The 18,117-nt window shown below is 36.4% G+C and overlaps 1 protein-coding gene across 1 annotated transcript in view; it reads left to right on the top strand.

Annotated features, from left to right (window-relative positions):
• Positions 1-18,117, top strand: part of Thoc2 (THO complex subunit 2) — a 110,072-nt gene that overhangs the window by 7,124 nt on the left and 84,831 nt on the right. The window contains 2 exon segments of the mRNA XM_047535539.1: positions 11,355-11,413; positions 17,578-17,669. Of these exon segments, the coding sequence (XP_047391495.1) occupies positions 11,355-11,413; positions 17,578-17,669 (151 nt within the window).

Here is an 18,117-nt window from a genome sequence, read left to right as displayed (position 1 = left end):
ATTTTTTTCTAAAATGTGAATTTTAACAAAAATACAGAAAAGTGCATAAAACCTAAAAGAAGAGGTTAAAGAATCACTGTAAAATGCACACACACCTAACTTTTACTTAGTCAAGGCAACATCATCTCCCTTCTTGATGAAACCCTTCTAATGTCCTCTGTGGTAACCATTATTTTGACATTTATGGTTTTTTTCTTCTTTGGTTTTCTTTACAGTTTTACTATCTAATAAGTTTAATTTTGTTCTCGAACATCATATAAATGAAATCATAAAGTATAGCTGCTTTTGCTCAACAATGTTTTTAGGATCCATTCATGTTGTTTTCATTTTCATTTATTTTTGTAGTTGCAAGATATTCCATTGTAAAACTATAGTGATGTGTTTATTTCTTATGCTGGTGATGTACATTTTTGTTTTTTCTAGTTTTCGGCTATTACCAGCAGTGTTAATAGACAAAAATCTCATACAACTGTCTTTGTGTATATAAGTATGGGTTTTTGTGGAGTATGTACTTGAATAGATTTGCTGAGTTATAGATTATAGTTAACTTCAGTCCTACTAGATATTGCCAAACTATTTTGATGTATAGTCCCACCAGCAATGTATTGAGAGTTGACCTTATTTTACATCCTCACTAACATTTGATACTGTCAAACTTTAAAAGTTTTGTCAATATGATATATATATATGTAATTTTTTAATTTTGGCTTATGTTTTCTTTTTTTATTGCAGCTTATATTTTCATTGAGCATCTTTTCATATGTTGTTGGTCATTTGGCATTCTGATTTCATTGTGTGAAGGGCCTCTATATTTCTATTGAATTGTTTTCATTTCTTCTATTGATTTGCTGGGGTTCTTTATATAGTCTGTATTTGAACCCTTCATATTACACTGCATTTGTTGCAATTTTCTGATTCTTTGGCTTGCATATCTACTCTTATGGTGACTTTAGATGAACAGGAATTATTCATTTTAATATAGTCAAATTTATATATCATTTGCTTTATGATTAGTACTTTTTTGTGTTTAAGCAGTCTGTTTTAACTCCAGGTTAAATGAAGTTATCCTTATATAATCTTTTGGAAACTTATTTATTTTCTTATTTTTAAGTCTTAAGTACCTGGTGTTGATTTTTGCTGTGAGGTTGGGGTGCTATATGTTACTGTGATTGAAGTATATGAAGAAATTCTTGCCTCACACAGTTTAAGTACTTGGCAAGAGGAGGAGAATTTTATTAATTCTTTTGGATAATTGTACATATTCTTCTTTGATGTTGTGTCAGAATTCTATCAAGTGGCATCAGGTTCTCTGTCTCTCTCTTATTTTGAGACAGTCTTGCTGTGTTTCCCAGGCTGGTTTGGAATTCTTGGGCTCAAGGAACCCCTCCTTTCTCCCCAGCGACATTTTCTTGACAGTTTGTTGCAGTATTGAATTTGAAACCACATTAGTGAACTTTCTGTACTTTGTTAAATTAAAACTCATTTGTTTCTCTTTCATTTGCAGTGGACCTTTTATGCATGCTTTCATTATTTCGAAGACATCATGCATTGGTCAGATGGAAAATTTTCATTCACTGAATTATTCAGTTTTTCCAAATATTGGCACACTTCATTGTATGATATTAAAAACACATTCCTTAATATCTTCACTGAGCTAATCAGGAAAGTCTTTATGAATTGGGAAGTAGTCAATTCCATGATGGCAGAAACAAGTTTTCCAAAATTCTAGTTTTTGTTTGAAAACTTAAATTTTATCACAGGCAACAAGCACTCTGTTGTTTTCCTTGAAGTGACAGACTCAGATGGTTCCTTTTTGAGAAAATGACCTAAAGATCCAAATCTAAATAACCATAGTTTATTTGTTAGTCATTCTTTCAAGTCAAAAATCGTGTTCCATAAAAACAAGATAGTTCAGTTTACAATTCAAACAATTGCACAAATGTTTTTCTTATAGACAACCATGGTATTTTGATACATGGCAAAAATTATGCAGACTTCTCATTTTATCACACAGACTATGGAAAAGACTTGTTCTTTAAAAAAGAACATATTGCCAGGGCTCAGGATTCTTTTGTGGGTGATGGTGCTGGGGATTGAAACTGGGGCCTCACCCATGCTAGGCAAGTACTCTGCCACTCGGTTATGTGCTCAGCCCAGGGCTCAGAATTTAATAAAATTAATAATAACTTTTTAATTTTTGTTTTTTTTTTTTTAAAGCAGTGCTACTATTTATGTAGACTGAAAGTTTGTGTCACAGCCAGTTTGGGGGATAAGACCAAGATTTTAGGATTGGATCATTTTTCATCTGTTGTGTCAGGCATCCAAGTCATAATATTCACTAAGCAGTTGTAAATATGATCCAGGATGGGATAAAATCTGAAGTAGTTAATGGTTAAGAATGCCTGAAACATGGATTAGATCAAAGAAGTGAGGAGAGAAGGGAGAGGGAGAGGAGGAGGACATTCTAGTGAGAACCATTGGGCAAGCAGGCATAGGTCCCAGGGTGGAGATTTATCTGAGGAAGGAAGAGGGCCTCACTGCACCCTTATCACACCTCTGCCATGGAGCTACGCCCCTAGCCAAAAACCCATGTACCACGAGATCTACATTCTTAACAAATTCAGTATTTGTTAACTATAAGCATGTTATATTTCTAGATCTTTTTCATCTCCCGGACTGAAAATTTATACCCATTAAACAGCAACTCCTGTTTCCCCCACCCCAGCCCCTAAACCAGTGTTTTACTTTTTGCTTCTGTGAGTTTGCTAATACTGCATGGTGGAGTCATTCAGTTTTTGTCTGTGACTGGCTTATTTCACTTAGAATACTGTCTTCATTTTTATCCATGTTTTAGAACATGACAGGATTTCCTTTTTTTATGACTAAATAATCATTGCATATATGTACAACAATACTTCAACCATTTTTCTCTTGATCTTTTTCCACACTCTTGATTATTGTGAATAATGTTCCAATGAACATGGAAATACAAGTGTCTTTTTGAGATCCCAGTTTCAGTTCTTTTCATGTAAATACCTAGAAGTGGGATTACTGGATCACATGGTAGTTCTTTTTTAATTTTTTGAGTAACTGTCATACTGTTTTCAGTAGTATGCCTCATTTTATATTCCTACCAGCAGTGCACAGGAATTTCAGTTTCTTCACATTCTTCACAACACTTATTTTCTATTTTTTTACCCCCTAGTCCTGAATTGAACCCAGAGTATTGCATGCTAGGCAAATGCTATATACCGTTGAGCTACATTCCCAGCTCTTATTTATTTTATTGTAAAAATATAGCCATTGTGACAGGTGAGAGGTGAAATCTCATGGTTTTAATTTGCATTTTTCATGATTAGTGATGTTGAGACCCTTTGAATATACTTGTTGGCTCTCTGTATGTTGTCTTTGGAGAAGTATGTATTTAAGTCCTTTGCCCTTTATGGATATGTCGGGGGAGGGTATTGGGAATTAAAACCACAGATCTTCTACTGTTGGGCTATATTCCCAACCCTTTTTACATTGAGACAGGGACTTACTGAATAACCCAGGCTAACCTTGACCTGAGATCCTCCTGCCTCAACTTCCTCAGTAGCTGCAGTTACAGGTGTGTGCTACCATGTCTGGCTCCCTTTACCCATATTAAAATCATGTATTTTTTTTTATTGTTGGAGTTTCTTTCATGTTCTGGATATTAACTCTTTACTAGATACAAGTTGAGCATCCCTAATCCAAGGTCCAAAATGATCCAAAATTGGAAACATTGAGCACTGACATGATGCCATAAAAGTTCCACACCTGACCTCAGATGGCAAGTTTTTACATTCAAAACTTAGGTGTACAACAGTAGTGTCTCCAAGGGGGAGAAGATTCTTTCATCCCCCTTCATTTTTATTTTTATTTTTTTTCCTGCATGTGCCAGATGACCCTCAGGTCCAGATTATTCCATCTGAGCATGCCCACAAAGAGTAATAAAATTATATTTTTGTGGTGCATTGTACATAAACTTTTAAAAAGTTTGTGGTACTGGGGATTGAATCCAGGGCCTTGGGCATTGCTAGGCAAGTGTTCTGCCACTGAGCTACATCCCCACCAATTTTTTTTTTTTTTAATTTTAAGACAGGGTCTTGCTAAGTTGCCCATCCTGGCCTTCCATTTGGGATTCTCCTTCCTCAGACTCCTGTGTAATTGGGATTATGGGTGCACCACCAATGCCTGGCTACAACTTTTTGATTTTGTATCCTGCAGCTTTATTCTAACAGTTTTTGGGTAGAATCTTTTAAGGTTTTATACAGAGAAGATCATGCCATCTGTGAAAAGAGACAGTTTTACTTTATTCTGATTTGGATGTCTTATTTCTTGTCTAGGACTTAGTACTATGTTAAATAAAAGTAGTGAGAATGGGCATTCCCACCATGTTCCTGGTCTTAGAGGAAAGATATCATGATATCTTAGATATTGTGTTATCAGTGAGCTTTCCATTTATGACTTTTATTATGTTGAGGTAATGGCCTTCCATTCCTAGTGTGTTGAGTGTTTTTATCATGAAAGTGTTGTTTTGTCAAAAGATTTTTCTGCATCTTTTGGGATGATTTTCTAATTTTAATTCTTTTTGTGGTACCAGGGATTGAACCCAGGGACAATTTAACCACTGAGCCACATCCCCAGTCCTTTAATTTTTTAAAAATTTTGAGACAGGGTCTTGCTAAGTTCCTTAGGATCTTGCTGAGTTGCTGAAGCTTGCTTTGAACTCTTGATCCTTCTGTGTCAGCCTCCTGAGCTGCTGGGATTACAGGTATGCGCTGCTAGGCACAAGTTTTATTCCTTGTTCTGTTAGTGTGGTTTTTCCTATAAATGGATTTTCATATGTCAACCATCTTGCACCTCAGGGATAAATCCTACTTGGTCATGATGAATGATCCTTTTAATATGCTGTTGAATTTACTTTGCTAGTATTTTGTTGAGGATTTTTGAGTCTGTGTTCATCAAAGATACTGAACTGTAAACTGGGCACATGCCTATAATCCCAGTGATTTGGGAGGCTGAGGCTCACTGGTAGAGAGCACTTGAGTTCAATTTAAAAAAAAAACCCAAACAATTGTAATTTTCTTTTAATGTTCTTGTCTGACTTTGATGTCAGTGTATTAACTTCTTATAATCTTTTTTCTGTAGTATTGGTTGTAATGTCTCCTCTTTTCATTTGTGATTTGAATCTTTTCATTTTTTGCATAGCTTAAGATTTGCCAGTTTTATGGATCTTTCAAAAAATTAAATTTGTTGATTATCCCCTTCTCAGTTTCATTTATTTATGTTCTCATTTTTATTATTTCTTTCCTTTTGTTAACTTCGGGCTTTGTTCATTTTCTAGTTCCTCCAGGTTTTGAGTTAGGTTGTTATTTGATCCCCTATCCCTTCATGGTGCTGGGGATTGAATTCAGAGCCTAGTGCATGTTGGGCCAGTGTTCTACCACCAAACTAGATCTGCAGTCCTTGAGAACTTCTTTTTAATGTAGCCATTTGCTGCTACAAACTTCCTCCTTAGTACTGCTTTTGCTGCTTCTCATAATTTTTGATATGTTGCATTTTTAGTTGTCTTAAAGTATTTTTTTATTTCCCTTTTGTTTTTCCTTTGACCCATTGGTTGGTCAGGATTGTGTTTAATTTCTACACAATTGTGAATTTGCCAGTTTTCTTCTAATATAGATTGATACCTAGTTTTGTTTCATTGTGACTGAAAAAGTTATTTGGCATGATTTTAGACATCTTTAATTTCTTAATTATTTTTTTGTGACCTAATGTGCTCTGTCTTGGAGGAAGTTTTCCTCTTTTTTTTTTCTTCTTTTTTTTGTATGTCAGAAAAGAATGTATCTTTCTCCTTCTGTTAGGGGAATGTTCTGTATATGGTATTAGGTTCAGTTGTTCTGTATGTTGTTTAAATCCTGTGTCCTTATTAATCTTTTGTCTGAATGTTGTGTACATTATCTAAAGTGGGATATTGAGATTTCCTGTTATTGTGTTGCTTTTTCCCTCTTTTGTTTGTCTCACACATTTATGTTCTCTGGTGTAGTTGTATATGTATTTTTTTTATTATTTTTCTTATGAGTTAACTATTATATAGTGTCTATCTCCTATAAGAGTTTTTGACTGAAAGTTTATTTTGTTAAGTATAGTCACTCATGCTCTCATATTGGTTACTATTTGCATGAATATCTTTATTCATTTTTTTTCACTTTCAGGTTATCTTTGTCATTAAATTTAAGGTAAGTTTCTTGTAGACAGCGCATAGTTGGATCTTTTTTTTTTAATCTATTTAGCTACTCTGTCTTTTGGACATGGAGTTAAATCCATTTGTGTTTAGTTATTGGCCAGAAAGGACTTACTATTGCCATTCTGTTGTTTTTTGTCTTATAGTTCTTTTGCCCCTGGTGGCAGTCTTCCTTTGTGTCTTAATTTTTTTCTACTGACACGCTATGATGGCATTCTCATTTTCTTTTTGTTTCTTCTCTAGATATTTTCTTTTGTGGTTACCATGGGATTTATGTAAAACATCTATAACCTATTTTAAGCTGAAAACAGGTTGTATTCAGTTATGTATAGAAACTGTACTTTTACCTTTTCCCCATTCACGTTATTAATGTCAAAAGTCACGTTTTTGCGTCTCCACTAACATATTTTTGTTAGTTTTTTGTATTTTCATCTTTCAACATCTATACTAGAATTAAAAGTCAATTATGTTACAGGGTTACAGGATCCTGTATTTGTCTATACCTTTGCCAGTGAGTTTTATGTTTTCAAATGCTTTCATGTTGCTGTTTACAGCCTTTTCATTTCCACTTGAAGGACTTCCTTTAGTATTTCTTGTAAGGCAGGTCCACTGTTGATGAATTCCCTCAGATTTTTTTTTTTAAATCTGAGAAAATCTTTCTCAACTTTGAATGATAGTTTTTGCCAAATATGGTATTCATGGTTGTCAGTTTTTCATATTATCCCATTTTTCTACCTGCAAGATATCTGCTGAGAAATCCACTGGTATTCTTATGGAGTTTACTGCATATGAGTACTTTTCTCATAATACTATGAACATCTGTCTTCTGTTCTTGAATTTTGAGAATTTGATTATAATGTGGCTTAGTGGAACCTTTTGGGTTTATCATATTTTGAATCCTTTAAACTTCTTGAATCTGGATATGTTTCCTTATCTAGATTTGGGAAGTTTTCGACCCAAGTAATGGTCCATTCTTCTGAAACTCCCATGGTGCACTTAATATTGTTCCAGAGTTCGTGAAGCTCTTTTTACTCTTTTTCATTCTTTTTTCTCTTTCAGTTCTCTGTATAATTTCTTTTTTTTTTTTTCACCAACATCCAGAGCTCTTTTATTTCTAATAGCCCCAATCCAGAACCAATGCAAATGTCCTTTTACAACTCATATGTAAATCTGTATAATTTCTGACCTGTCTTTGAGTTCATGGATTCTTTCTTCTGCTTGGTAAAGTCTACTGTTGAACTCCTTTAGTGAATTTTTTAGTTCAGTTTTTGCATTCTTTTTTTTTTTTTGCAGTGCTGGGGATCGAACCCAGACCTTGTGCTTATATAAGGCAAGCACTCTACCGACTGAGCTATCTCCCCAGCCCAGTTTTTGCATTCTTTGATTCCAAACTTTCTCTTTGGTTCTTTCTTTGGTTCTTTTTTTAATATTTTCTCTTTGTTGAAATTGTTTTGTTGATACATCATTTTCCTGAGCTTGTTGAACATCTTTATGATAGTTATTTTGAATTCCTTCTTGGGTAATTCTAAGATTTATTTTGGTCCTTGACCATGCCTCCCTGCTTCTCCATGTTCCTTGTAGCTTTGTGTTGGTATCTGGCACATTTGAAAATATAATCGTCTTTCTTAGTCCTTATAGTTCTTATGGACTGGCTTTGTAAAGGGGAGACCTTTACCAGTCAGTCCAGCTAAAGAATTGTGGGAGGTCTGGGGATATAGCTCAGTTGGTAGAGTGCTTGCCTTTCAAGCACAAGGCCCTGAGTTCAATCCCCAGCACACACACACACACACACACACAAAAGGAATTGTGGGAGCCTCTCAAACCCTTTCTGTGAATATGTCTTCTATGGATTTGTGCTTGTACAGTATAGTAAGAAATTTACTGATTTTTTGGGGGGGGGGGGCGTTTGTAATGTCTTGCTCTGCCTGGTGTCCATCTGTTATACCACTAATCCTTTGAAATAGTATCATGCATGCCTCCCAGCTCCTTTTATCGTTTTCAGTGCTGTGCCCCCACCGCCGGCATCTTGAGTAAGCCACATCCTGTTAGCACCCTGATTCAGGCCAGTCACAGCCCTGTCCCTTAAGCAGTCCTACCAAAAGATAAAATGTTGGACATATTATCCACTCTATTACTCTATTTTCCCTGAGAGAGAAGCTATTGGTCCTATGGAGCTACAGCAGGATGCCCAGCTTAGGCTACTAAGATCCATCTGTGTTCCAGTACAGGCAAGATAGAAACTACTCCCTTGGTTTACTCATGTGGAAGGCTCAGCACATTGGACAGAGTCCAGTCTTTTTCTGCCTTGGGAGAATTTAGGTGCTGGAGTTTTTGCCTGATCATGTGATACTGTGCTGGGTTGGGGTAGGGAGTAACTCTGGTGAGAACATCCCCTGAACTTTCTTGCTAGCTTCAATGTGACTGGTTTTGTACTTGCTTTTGGTACAGGAGTCTCTTAACTGGTGTCTAGATTCCTCATAAAGGGAATTGTTTTTTGTATTGTCGAATTGATGTTTTAGTAGGAGGGAGGAAGTTTTGGGGCTTCCCAGTCTGTCATCTTGCTGACAGCAGTCCCACCAAGGATATTTCTTTTTCATTTTTTTTAATTAAAACTTTAAACTTAGGATTGGACTGGGTGTGGTGGTGCACACTCCCCAGTGACTGGGGAGGCTGAGGCAGGATTTTGAGTTTAAGGCCACCCTCAGCAGTTAGCGAGATCCTGTCTCAAAAAAAAAAAAAAAAAAAAAAAAAAAAAGGGTCTGGGAATGTTCAGTGGTTCAGCACTTCTGGGTTCAATTCCTGGTACCAAAGAAGGAGGAGGAAAAAAAAATCCCCAAACAACACAATTTAGGGCTGGCTAGCCCTTATTAGCCCTGTTGAAGTTGTATGCAACTTCATTTTATTCTTTTGTGGTGCTGGGGTCCAAACCCAGGTCTTTGTGCGTACTGGATAGGTGCTGTACCACCGAACTGCACCCCCAGCCCCAAGGACATTCTGAAATAAGCTGACTGGTGACATATTTAGACTGGCCTTTTCTTTGCTTTGAGTTCTTCACCATGAATACATCAATAAGACAGTTTGGTGCTACTGCCTTGGTACATGCCTAGGCACCCAGCAGTCTTACCATTTATTGCTCTTGGGTTATTAATGCGAATATCTGTATGGCAAAAAAGGAAAATGATGTCTGGGTATTAATTATGAATGTAGTTTTGACCTTATAGATCTCCAGAGAAACTCAGGGATCAGATTTGTTGAGCACATGCTCAGCTGCTACTTCATTGAATTAAATAAATTCCCTTCTATTATTATTCACCTAAGAGACTTTATAAAATTATTAAAGAATGAATAGTGGTTAGTGTTAGGGTTAGAGTTAGGGTTAGGGAGGGGGCCAAGAATGGAGGAAGGAAGGACTGTATAGAGGGAAAAGAGGGGTGGGAGGGGTGGGGGGGAAGGGAAAAAATAACAGAATGAATCAAACAACATTACCCTATGTAAATTTATGATTACACAAATGGTATGCCTTTACGCCATGTACAAACAGAGAAACAACATGTATCCCATTTGTTTACAATAAAAAAAAGAATGAATAGTGACTTTTGTTATTATTATTTTTTTTGATGGTGTTGGGGAGTGAACTCAGGGCCTCATGTATGTTAGGCAAGTGCTCTACCACTGACTAGATCCCCAGCCCCTGTTAAATTCTTTTCATGCTTCTTTTGAACTATTATATGATTTTGCTTACTTTTTTGCAGTGCTAGGGATTGAACCCTGGGCCTTGCACATGTAAAACATGTGTTTTATCACTGAGCTATATTCCTGACTCCTGTAATGTGAATTAAAAAAAAAAAAAACACAAAAAAGACACATAGAAAACAATGGTATAAATTACTTTGAAAGAACCTTGTGTGTTTGGGATAAGCCCAATTTAGTCTTGATGTATTTTGGTGTTATTTTTCTTCCTATATGTGTGTATTTAATACTGTATTTACTTAAATAACATGATGATGATGATAACAACATTTGTTTAGAATTACCCATGTGTTTATCACTTTTTCCTCATCACTTCTTACTCTTAACTCTTAAGGTTCTATCTGGAATCTTTATTATCCTGCTTAAATAATATCCTTAGGGCTAGGGGGTAGGTGGGTAGTTCAGTTAGTGTGCTTGCCTAGCTTGCGTGAGGCCCTGTGTGTGAGCCCAAGCACTGCAAAAAAAAAGGGGGGGGGGATCCTTAAACATTTCATTTAATATGTAAACTATTTTGGTTATTCGAAGTTTGGTCTTTTTTTTTGTTGTTGTTGTTACTAGAAATTGAACCAGGACCACTTTGCCACTGAGCTATCATTCCCAGCCCTTACTTAAATTTTGAGTAAGTGTCTCACTGAATTGCTGAGACTGGCCTTGAACTTGTGATCATCCTGCCTTGAGTCTCTGGGATTATAGATGTACACCTTTGTGACTGACTGAAGTTCAGTCTTTAGTTTGCTTTTTTGGTAACTATTTTCCTTGCCTATTGAATTCACATTTGCAGATAGTTTGTTTCTGCACCATGAATCGTAAATGTATCTCAGCCATCTCAGCATTTAGTGGTTTTCAAAAAAAAAATTAAATTTTTTACTTTGAGAAGTCCTGTAATGAAGATATAATCTTTCTTTTATCCTTTACGTGCTTGAAAAATTTTGTCTTTGGTTTTCTGTAGCTTAACTATTATATTCCCAGATGTAGATTTTGCTTCAGTTCTGGAAAACTGAATTGTTTGTTATCACTTCTTCAAATGCTGCTTTTGCTCTAATTTATCTTCTCTCTTTTGCAGTGCTGGAGATTGAATCCCCCAGAGACACTCTACCACTGAGCTAAATCCCCTGCCCCCCCCACCTTTTTTTTTGAGACAGGGTCTCTGTAAATTGCTGAGGTTGGCCTTGAACTCTAGATCCTCCTCCTTTAGTCCCCTGAGTAGCTGGGATTACAGGTGACAGTCGTGGACCATCACATCCAGCTCCATGTATTTTTTAAGACATAACTTGCTTTATAAGACTCCTCTAGTGTTAGGATTGGAAATTGATACAGATTTTTTTCTGTTTTATTCTAGTTTACATTTATGCCGGATTCTCAGTGAAAATAAAAGCCATGATAGTTCGACTTATAGAGGTAAGATTTAAAAAAGTCTCATTTTTTAGCTTGATTAAAATTTGTAACTATCTTGCTTTCCATTCATTTTTATGTATGAAAACCAAATGTATAAGAGTTCACATTATTACTATTACAGTCAGAATTAAAATTATAGTAAGACTATTTTGCATTTGACCTGCATTGTGGTCATATGCTATTGACAAATTTTTCTAATTGGGATTTTGTATATTTAGTAAAATTTTAGCAGTTAGCTGTACCAATCATAAAGGTGAGAAAAAACTAGCCTGGAAAGAAAAGCTGTTTTTACCTTGTTTGCACTAGAAAATTTCCACAGAGTTCAGTGTTTTTACCAAAGCTTATTATGTTCAGGTGGTATCTGGGGATCTTGTTAAAGGCAGTTGTCATGGAAAACATTAAAAGCAAAGGAGTTGTTTACTGCGTATCACACAAATATGATTTATTAAGTAAAATGTTACATAATTAAACAGGATGTAGATTTGAGTTTTGAAGGATTTTATTAAACATTTATTAATTTTAAAAAGGCATATGGATTTGGCAAAGGAGGGGCAAAAATAAAAGCAATGGTATCAATTAGGTTTTAAGAATTTTCACATGTAGCTTTTGTTGAACATAATACCCATGTTTTTTTCAGTATGAAAAATATTTTTATAACCAACATTCTGTTTTAAGGTGAAATATGTAAAGTTTATTTTGGTTATTTGAATTATGACTTTGTGAGTAGAAGATTGGGACAGAATGTATTCCAATAGATGTTTACTTTCATTTTATCAAAAATAATAACGGGCTGGGATTGTAGTTCAGTGGTAGAGGACTTGCCTAGCATGTGTGAGGTACTGGGTTTGAGTCTCAGGACCACATACAAATAAATAAAATAAAGGTCTATCAACATCTAAATATATTTTAAAAAATTAAATAATACCTTAATTTAAGAGGATATACTTTTTCAAGAACATTTCTATGCTTTAGTGGAAAGCATTTTTTTTTTAACAAATGAAAGAGCCATTTTTGATTTAAACATCCTTGGCATACTACCCCCAATATTATTAACTTGTTTATCCTTCTTATAAAGTTGTATAATTAAGGACTGGGGATTTAGCTCAGCAGTAGAGCACTTGCCTAGCAATCATGAGGCCCTGGGGTCAGTCTCGAGCACTGAAAGAAAAAAGATTTTACAATCACTCATAAAGACTTCTGGGGAAAAAAAAAAAAGACTTTTGAGGTTCAGGTAACGTGTTCTTGTTTGAGTAAGTCAGTTGACTGCCAGAAATTAAGAATGTACAAAAATATTTCTTCATAAAAACACTTGGGGGTGTAGCTCAGTGGTAAAGTGCTTGCCTAGTTGTTTGAAGCCCTGGATTTAAGCCCCAGCATTGTAAACCAAAAAACAAAAACAAAAACAAAAACAAAACACTTGGATGCTTAATTTTTGTCTCCTCTATGCTTAAAATCACTTTTTCACTTCTCAGTTAACTTTTATTTTTGCTTGAAACCTTGATGGATAAGAGAATCCTTTAAAAAAAATGATGTTAATAGAAGAGCAGTACTGCTCTTTCAGTTTTAATTGGGACTGTGGATTTTAATAACTTGGATCATTGTTAATTTTTATGGTTATTTTGATTCATGTGTGAAACCAAAAGTAGCTATGTTTGTGAGTTCATTGGCTGAATAGCCAGTGCTCTCCTTCTCTTAACCCTGTTTTGCTTCTTCACCACATATATATTTTGGCTGATCTCTGCCAATATTTAGGCTTAGGTCTGAGGTCCCTATTTGGTAGTCCATGCAGAAAACTGAATGAATGCCATTTTTTTGGAATTGTTTTTGTTCTGCCTTGGGGTTGTTAAGTTTGTGTAGTGTTCACTTTGACCTTTCCCTTTCTGTTCCTCCCTTGAATTAATTTCATTTCAGGTAGGCAGTTTTCCTGGCACACACTACTTATTCCTTTTCTAAATTGTCCCTGCCCCTCACCAATAAAATAACAATGTGATGATGGCTGATCAACATGAGTAGTACTAGTGCATTAGACATAACAAAGAACTGGTGTTGTTTTAGTCTTCTTTTTCATTGCTATGACTAAAAAGACAAGAACAATTTTAGAGGAGGAAAAGTTTATCTGGGAGCTCAGGGTTTCAGAGGTCTCAGTCCATGGCTTCATTCCTCAGGGCTCTAGATGAGGCAGAACCCAATTTTTTCACCTCTGAATGTTCTTGCATTGTCTCACAAATGAGCTCTTGGGGGCCACCTTAATTTTAAACCATTATGTTCTACCTCTGGCCCCAAAAGTATAGACTTATCTCACATTGCAAAATAGTCCATTTCCAAGAGTTCCCATAGTCTCAGTAGTTCAAGCATTGCCCCAGAGTTCAAGTCCAAAGTCTCTAAGACTCAGGGTAGACTTGCATCATGAGCTCCTGTAAAAATCAAAAGCAGTGTATTAAGTGTCTAATATATAAAGGTACAAAGTAACATTTCCATTCAGAAAAATAGGGGCATAGAAAGAAGTGATGGGACCAAAGCAAGACCAAAATCCATCTGGGCAAACAAGTCCTGCAGTTCTTTGTCTAGCATCTGGAGCACATGGCATCATGTTTTCTCCAAAGGGCTTGTGTAGCTCCACCCCTTGTGGCTTGCAGCCCTCATGGCATCTCTCTTGGCTTCCTTGGCATGTGTTCCACGGTACTGGCATTTCTTAATCTTGGGGGCCTCTGTTACATCTTCAACTTTCTCCTCAAATTTCCACACATTGCCCTCTCAGGGGCTGCCTGAAGGGACTCCTATCTTGCTGCACTTTGCTTGGTCTCCCAAGTCTTTCTTTGAAACCTTGGTGGAAGCCTCCATGACCCCCACTCCAGCATCCTGCAGTCCTGCAGAACCAGCATCCTGTGGTTGCTGCCAAGGTCTGCCATCCACCTAGTCTTGCCACCAGTAGCCAAGCCTCCAGGGACCATGACTGTAGCAGCCTCTGAGTGCCTGGGTGACTGAGCATGGTGAAACAACTTCCTAGGCTGCCCTGAGCAAACAGGGTGCTTCTATGGTCTCTTCCCTTACTTTCTTTTTAATTAAAAAATTTTTTTAATTGGTTATTTTTAGTATTACATGACAGAATCAATTTTTTTTTTTTGGAACCATGGATTGGACTCAGGGGCATTCGACCACTGAGCTACATCCCTAGCCCGTTTTTATTTTTTATTTATTTATTTTTTGCGGTGCTGGGGATTGAACCCAGGGCCTTGTGCTTGCAAGTCAAGCACTCTGCTAACTGAGCTATCTCCCCAGCCCGTTTATTTTTTATTTTTATTTTGTCTTTTATTTAGAGACAGGGTCTGACTGAGTTGTTTAGGGCTTCGCTGAGTTGCTGAGGCTGACTTTGAATTAGCGATCCTCCCAAGCCGCTTGGGATTAGAGGCCACTGCACCTGGTAATAGTAGAATCTTTTTGAAATAATTATATAAGCATGGAATATATCTTGTTCTTGTTCAGACCCCAGTACCTCTCCTCTCTCTTCTCTCTCCCCACCTCTGCTCTCTTTCCTTTATTGATCTTTCTATTTACCCATAGGTTTTTTTTTTTAAACTCCCTTGAGCTGAGGTGGGTGTGGTCTTGTCAATTCCCGTGACGCCTTCTAGTCACCTTTCTTACTCTTTCTAGGCAGTCTTTAGCATTTCTTCAGTGTATTTAAGAACTGCTACTTCCTTAGCCCCATTTTACTCTCACCTTTCAAGTCCAAGTTTTTCAAATTTTTCTGCTCTGCTTTATGTTCCTGAATATCACAATAAACTTGGCTAAAAACTAAAAGCCTCTAGCGATACCCATACCACTGCCTGAATACTATCCTGCCTAGAAATTTCTTCTTCCAGATTAGGAATTAGTTCATCATTTTTAAAATCAGCCCTATAGAAAGTCTCAGGACACTGTCAAAATGTAGACAACTTCTTAGCTAGAACATAACACAAATATATATATAGTGTGTGTATATATATATATATATATATATATATAATATATATAGAGAGAGAGGGAGATTGAGTGTGTGTGTGTGTGTTTGTGTATGTGTATGTATAAGTATAATTATGAGTTTCCCCCCCACCATTATAAAGTTTTTTGACTCCAGTATAGATTTTGCATGCTTCTGTGGGATTAGCCTGGTAGATTTTTTTTTTTTTTAGTTAACCTGGTAGATTTAAAGCACCACTTCCTGTTACTGTGAATAAAATACAATGGAAGTTCCTATCCACTTTTAAATAGGCATTTAGAAAACTTGTGATTTGGGGAATTATCTTTGCTACTTTATTGATTATAATGTGAATGTTTATATGTCACATCAGTGTTAGCAAGATGACCCCACTTGTTATCTATTTTAATTTTCCTCTGTGATAAATAGGAGAATTCCCAGAGCCCCAGTGATCACCAGAGGACATAACTCTTGTGGGATTGTGGTTTATGATAATCAGCTGTTTTGTCCTTCTGAGTGATTGCTTTTATTAAAAAAATTAATTTTTTGTCTGGCTCCTTGGTGTACACCTATAATCCCAGGGAATCAGGAGGCTGAGGCAGGAGCATCAGAAGTTCAAGGCCAGCCAGCCTCAGCAACTGAGACTCTAAACAACTTTGTGAGACCCTGACTCAAAATAAAAAAAATAAAAAGGATTGGGGATGTTGCTCAGTGGTAAAGTACTTCCGCCTGGGTTCAGTTCCCCAGCACCACCCCCACCTCCAAAAAATCTTAGCCGTCTGGATAATTTTAAATAAATATTATGTGAGGTAAGGCATTTTATTAATGGAAATGGAAAACATGAAATTGACTTCATATTCCTACCTTTACCAACAGGTAGAAATTTTTCCTTTTTTAAAATATAGTTTTAACCACTATGAAGGCATAGTTGTAAAAAGGGCAGAGTATATATAATAAATTCTCATAGGGAATTGGGATAATTTAGTTTTATTTCTTTAGCAAATGATTAATGGACAAATTTATTTCAATGTAAAATCATATTTCTGTTGGCAAAAGGGAGATTGATACACACTTTGATTTCTATTATGTCCCTGTATTGTGATTAGTAGTCATACCACGGTAGATGATTTTTAAATATTTCATTTGCTTGCTATTTTGCCCTGAAAAAGTATGCTTCACCTCAAAAGGGGATTGTAGTAGGATTTATTTTATATTAGTGTTTTTAGAGCTGCTTGTTTTCCTGCTTTAAGTGGTTAGAAGGAGGTCAAGTTTTTTTGTGTGGAACTGAAGGAAAGATGGCCAGAAAAAGGTGTCCACTTAACCACTAACTCTGTACTCCAAAAACAAAAGTTTTTTTTTTTTTTTCCAGAAAATGGGACTGATAATAATGCATGGGGCTGCTGCAATTTTATATATGTAGGTGTGTCTTGCTCTTTTATAAACCCCAGAATCCTGCAACCTTCTCTTTTCTCCTTTTATGTGCTTAAGGGTAGAAAGGAGCAGCAAAGGGGTTTATCCCTTGTGCTGGGAAATTGGATCCCTGGAGGTGTGGAGGTGTTAGCAACCCTTTGAGCTGGGAAGTGTGTTCCCTGAGTTAGCTTTTAGCAACCCAGTGATAATCAGCAGTCATCTTCTCTAGACCCCATCATTAATTATCTATACTGACTGCCAGGCCTTTTGCCCACTGCCTCAGTTTATTGAGGAATGTGACATTTCCTGTCCTCTTAGGCCAGGTGGGGCTGTAGGGAGATTGCTTCTTGACAAAGAAAGCATGTGGGGAGTGAGTACATGGGGCCATTTTATAGACTAATTCTCTTAACCTCCTGTTCCCACCATCCTCATCTATTTGTCCCCTTACAGTAGGATGAAAAAATGCTTTTAGAAGTGTTGTAGGGGAATCAAAATGCCAAACGATATGCACAGAGGATGTAGATAATGTGAATACACGAAGTAAAAGACTGCAAGAAAATGCTCAAGTGCCAGTATATGACAAGTAGAGTAGGGATGGCTAACTTTTTTTGAACACATTAGCATTGTTTTTTTGTAAAAATGAAAGTATAAACTACTAGAGAAAAGCATTGGAAGTATATTTTTCTTTTTATTATTGATGTTTATAGTAACTCTGAGATGTAGGAAATGTATAGATTTCCTCGAGTCTGCCTTGCATGTTCAGAAGACTGTGTCCTTAAACTATTTCTTTTATGTTTAACAGATTTCCAGCAAGCTCTCTATGAGTTGTCGTACCATGTCATTAAAGGAAATCTAAAGCATGAACAGGCGTCTAATGTTCTTAATGACGTTAGTGTAAGTATATTCACATTTAAAACTTAATCATTGCATATCTCTTTTTGCCTTTGATACAAAGATCTTACTGGGGATTGAGCCCAGGGATGCTTAACCACTGAGTCACATCCCCAGCTCTTTTTTTTTTTTTAAACTTTGAGACAGGGTCTTGCTAAATTGCTTAGGGCCTCTCTAAATTGCTGAGGCTATCTTTGAACTTGCAGTCCTCCTGCCTCAGCCTCCCAAGTCGATGGGATTATAGGCCTTTGGGAGCCCCCATGCCCAGCTGATAAAACATCTTTGAAGTGTATATGGCTTAGGTTTCAATTTATTCAAAATTATAGTAGTTGATTTTTTAAGGTAATATCGATAAGCTATTTTTGCTAGACAGCAATAAAGGTATTTTAATCTTTCTGTATGATTTTAAGTAATGCAGAAAATGTTAGGGAAATTGGAAGAGTAGAAAATT

This window comes from Sciurus carolinensis, chromosome X (assembly GCF_902686445.1).
Source record: "Sciurus carolinensis chromosome X, mSciCar1.2, whole genome shotgun sequence".
NCBI lineage: Eukaryota > Metazoa > Chordata > Mammalia > Rodentia > Sciuridae > Sciurus > Sciurus carolinensis.
This window is presented reverse-complemented; position numbering and strand designations above follow the sequence as displayed.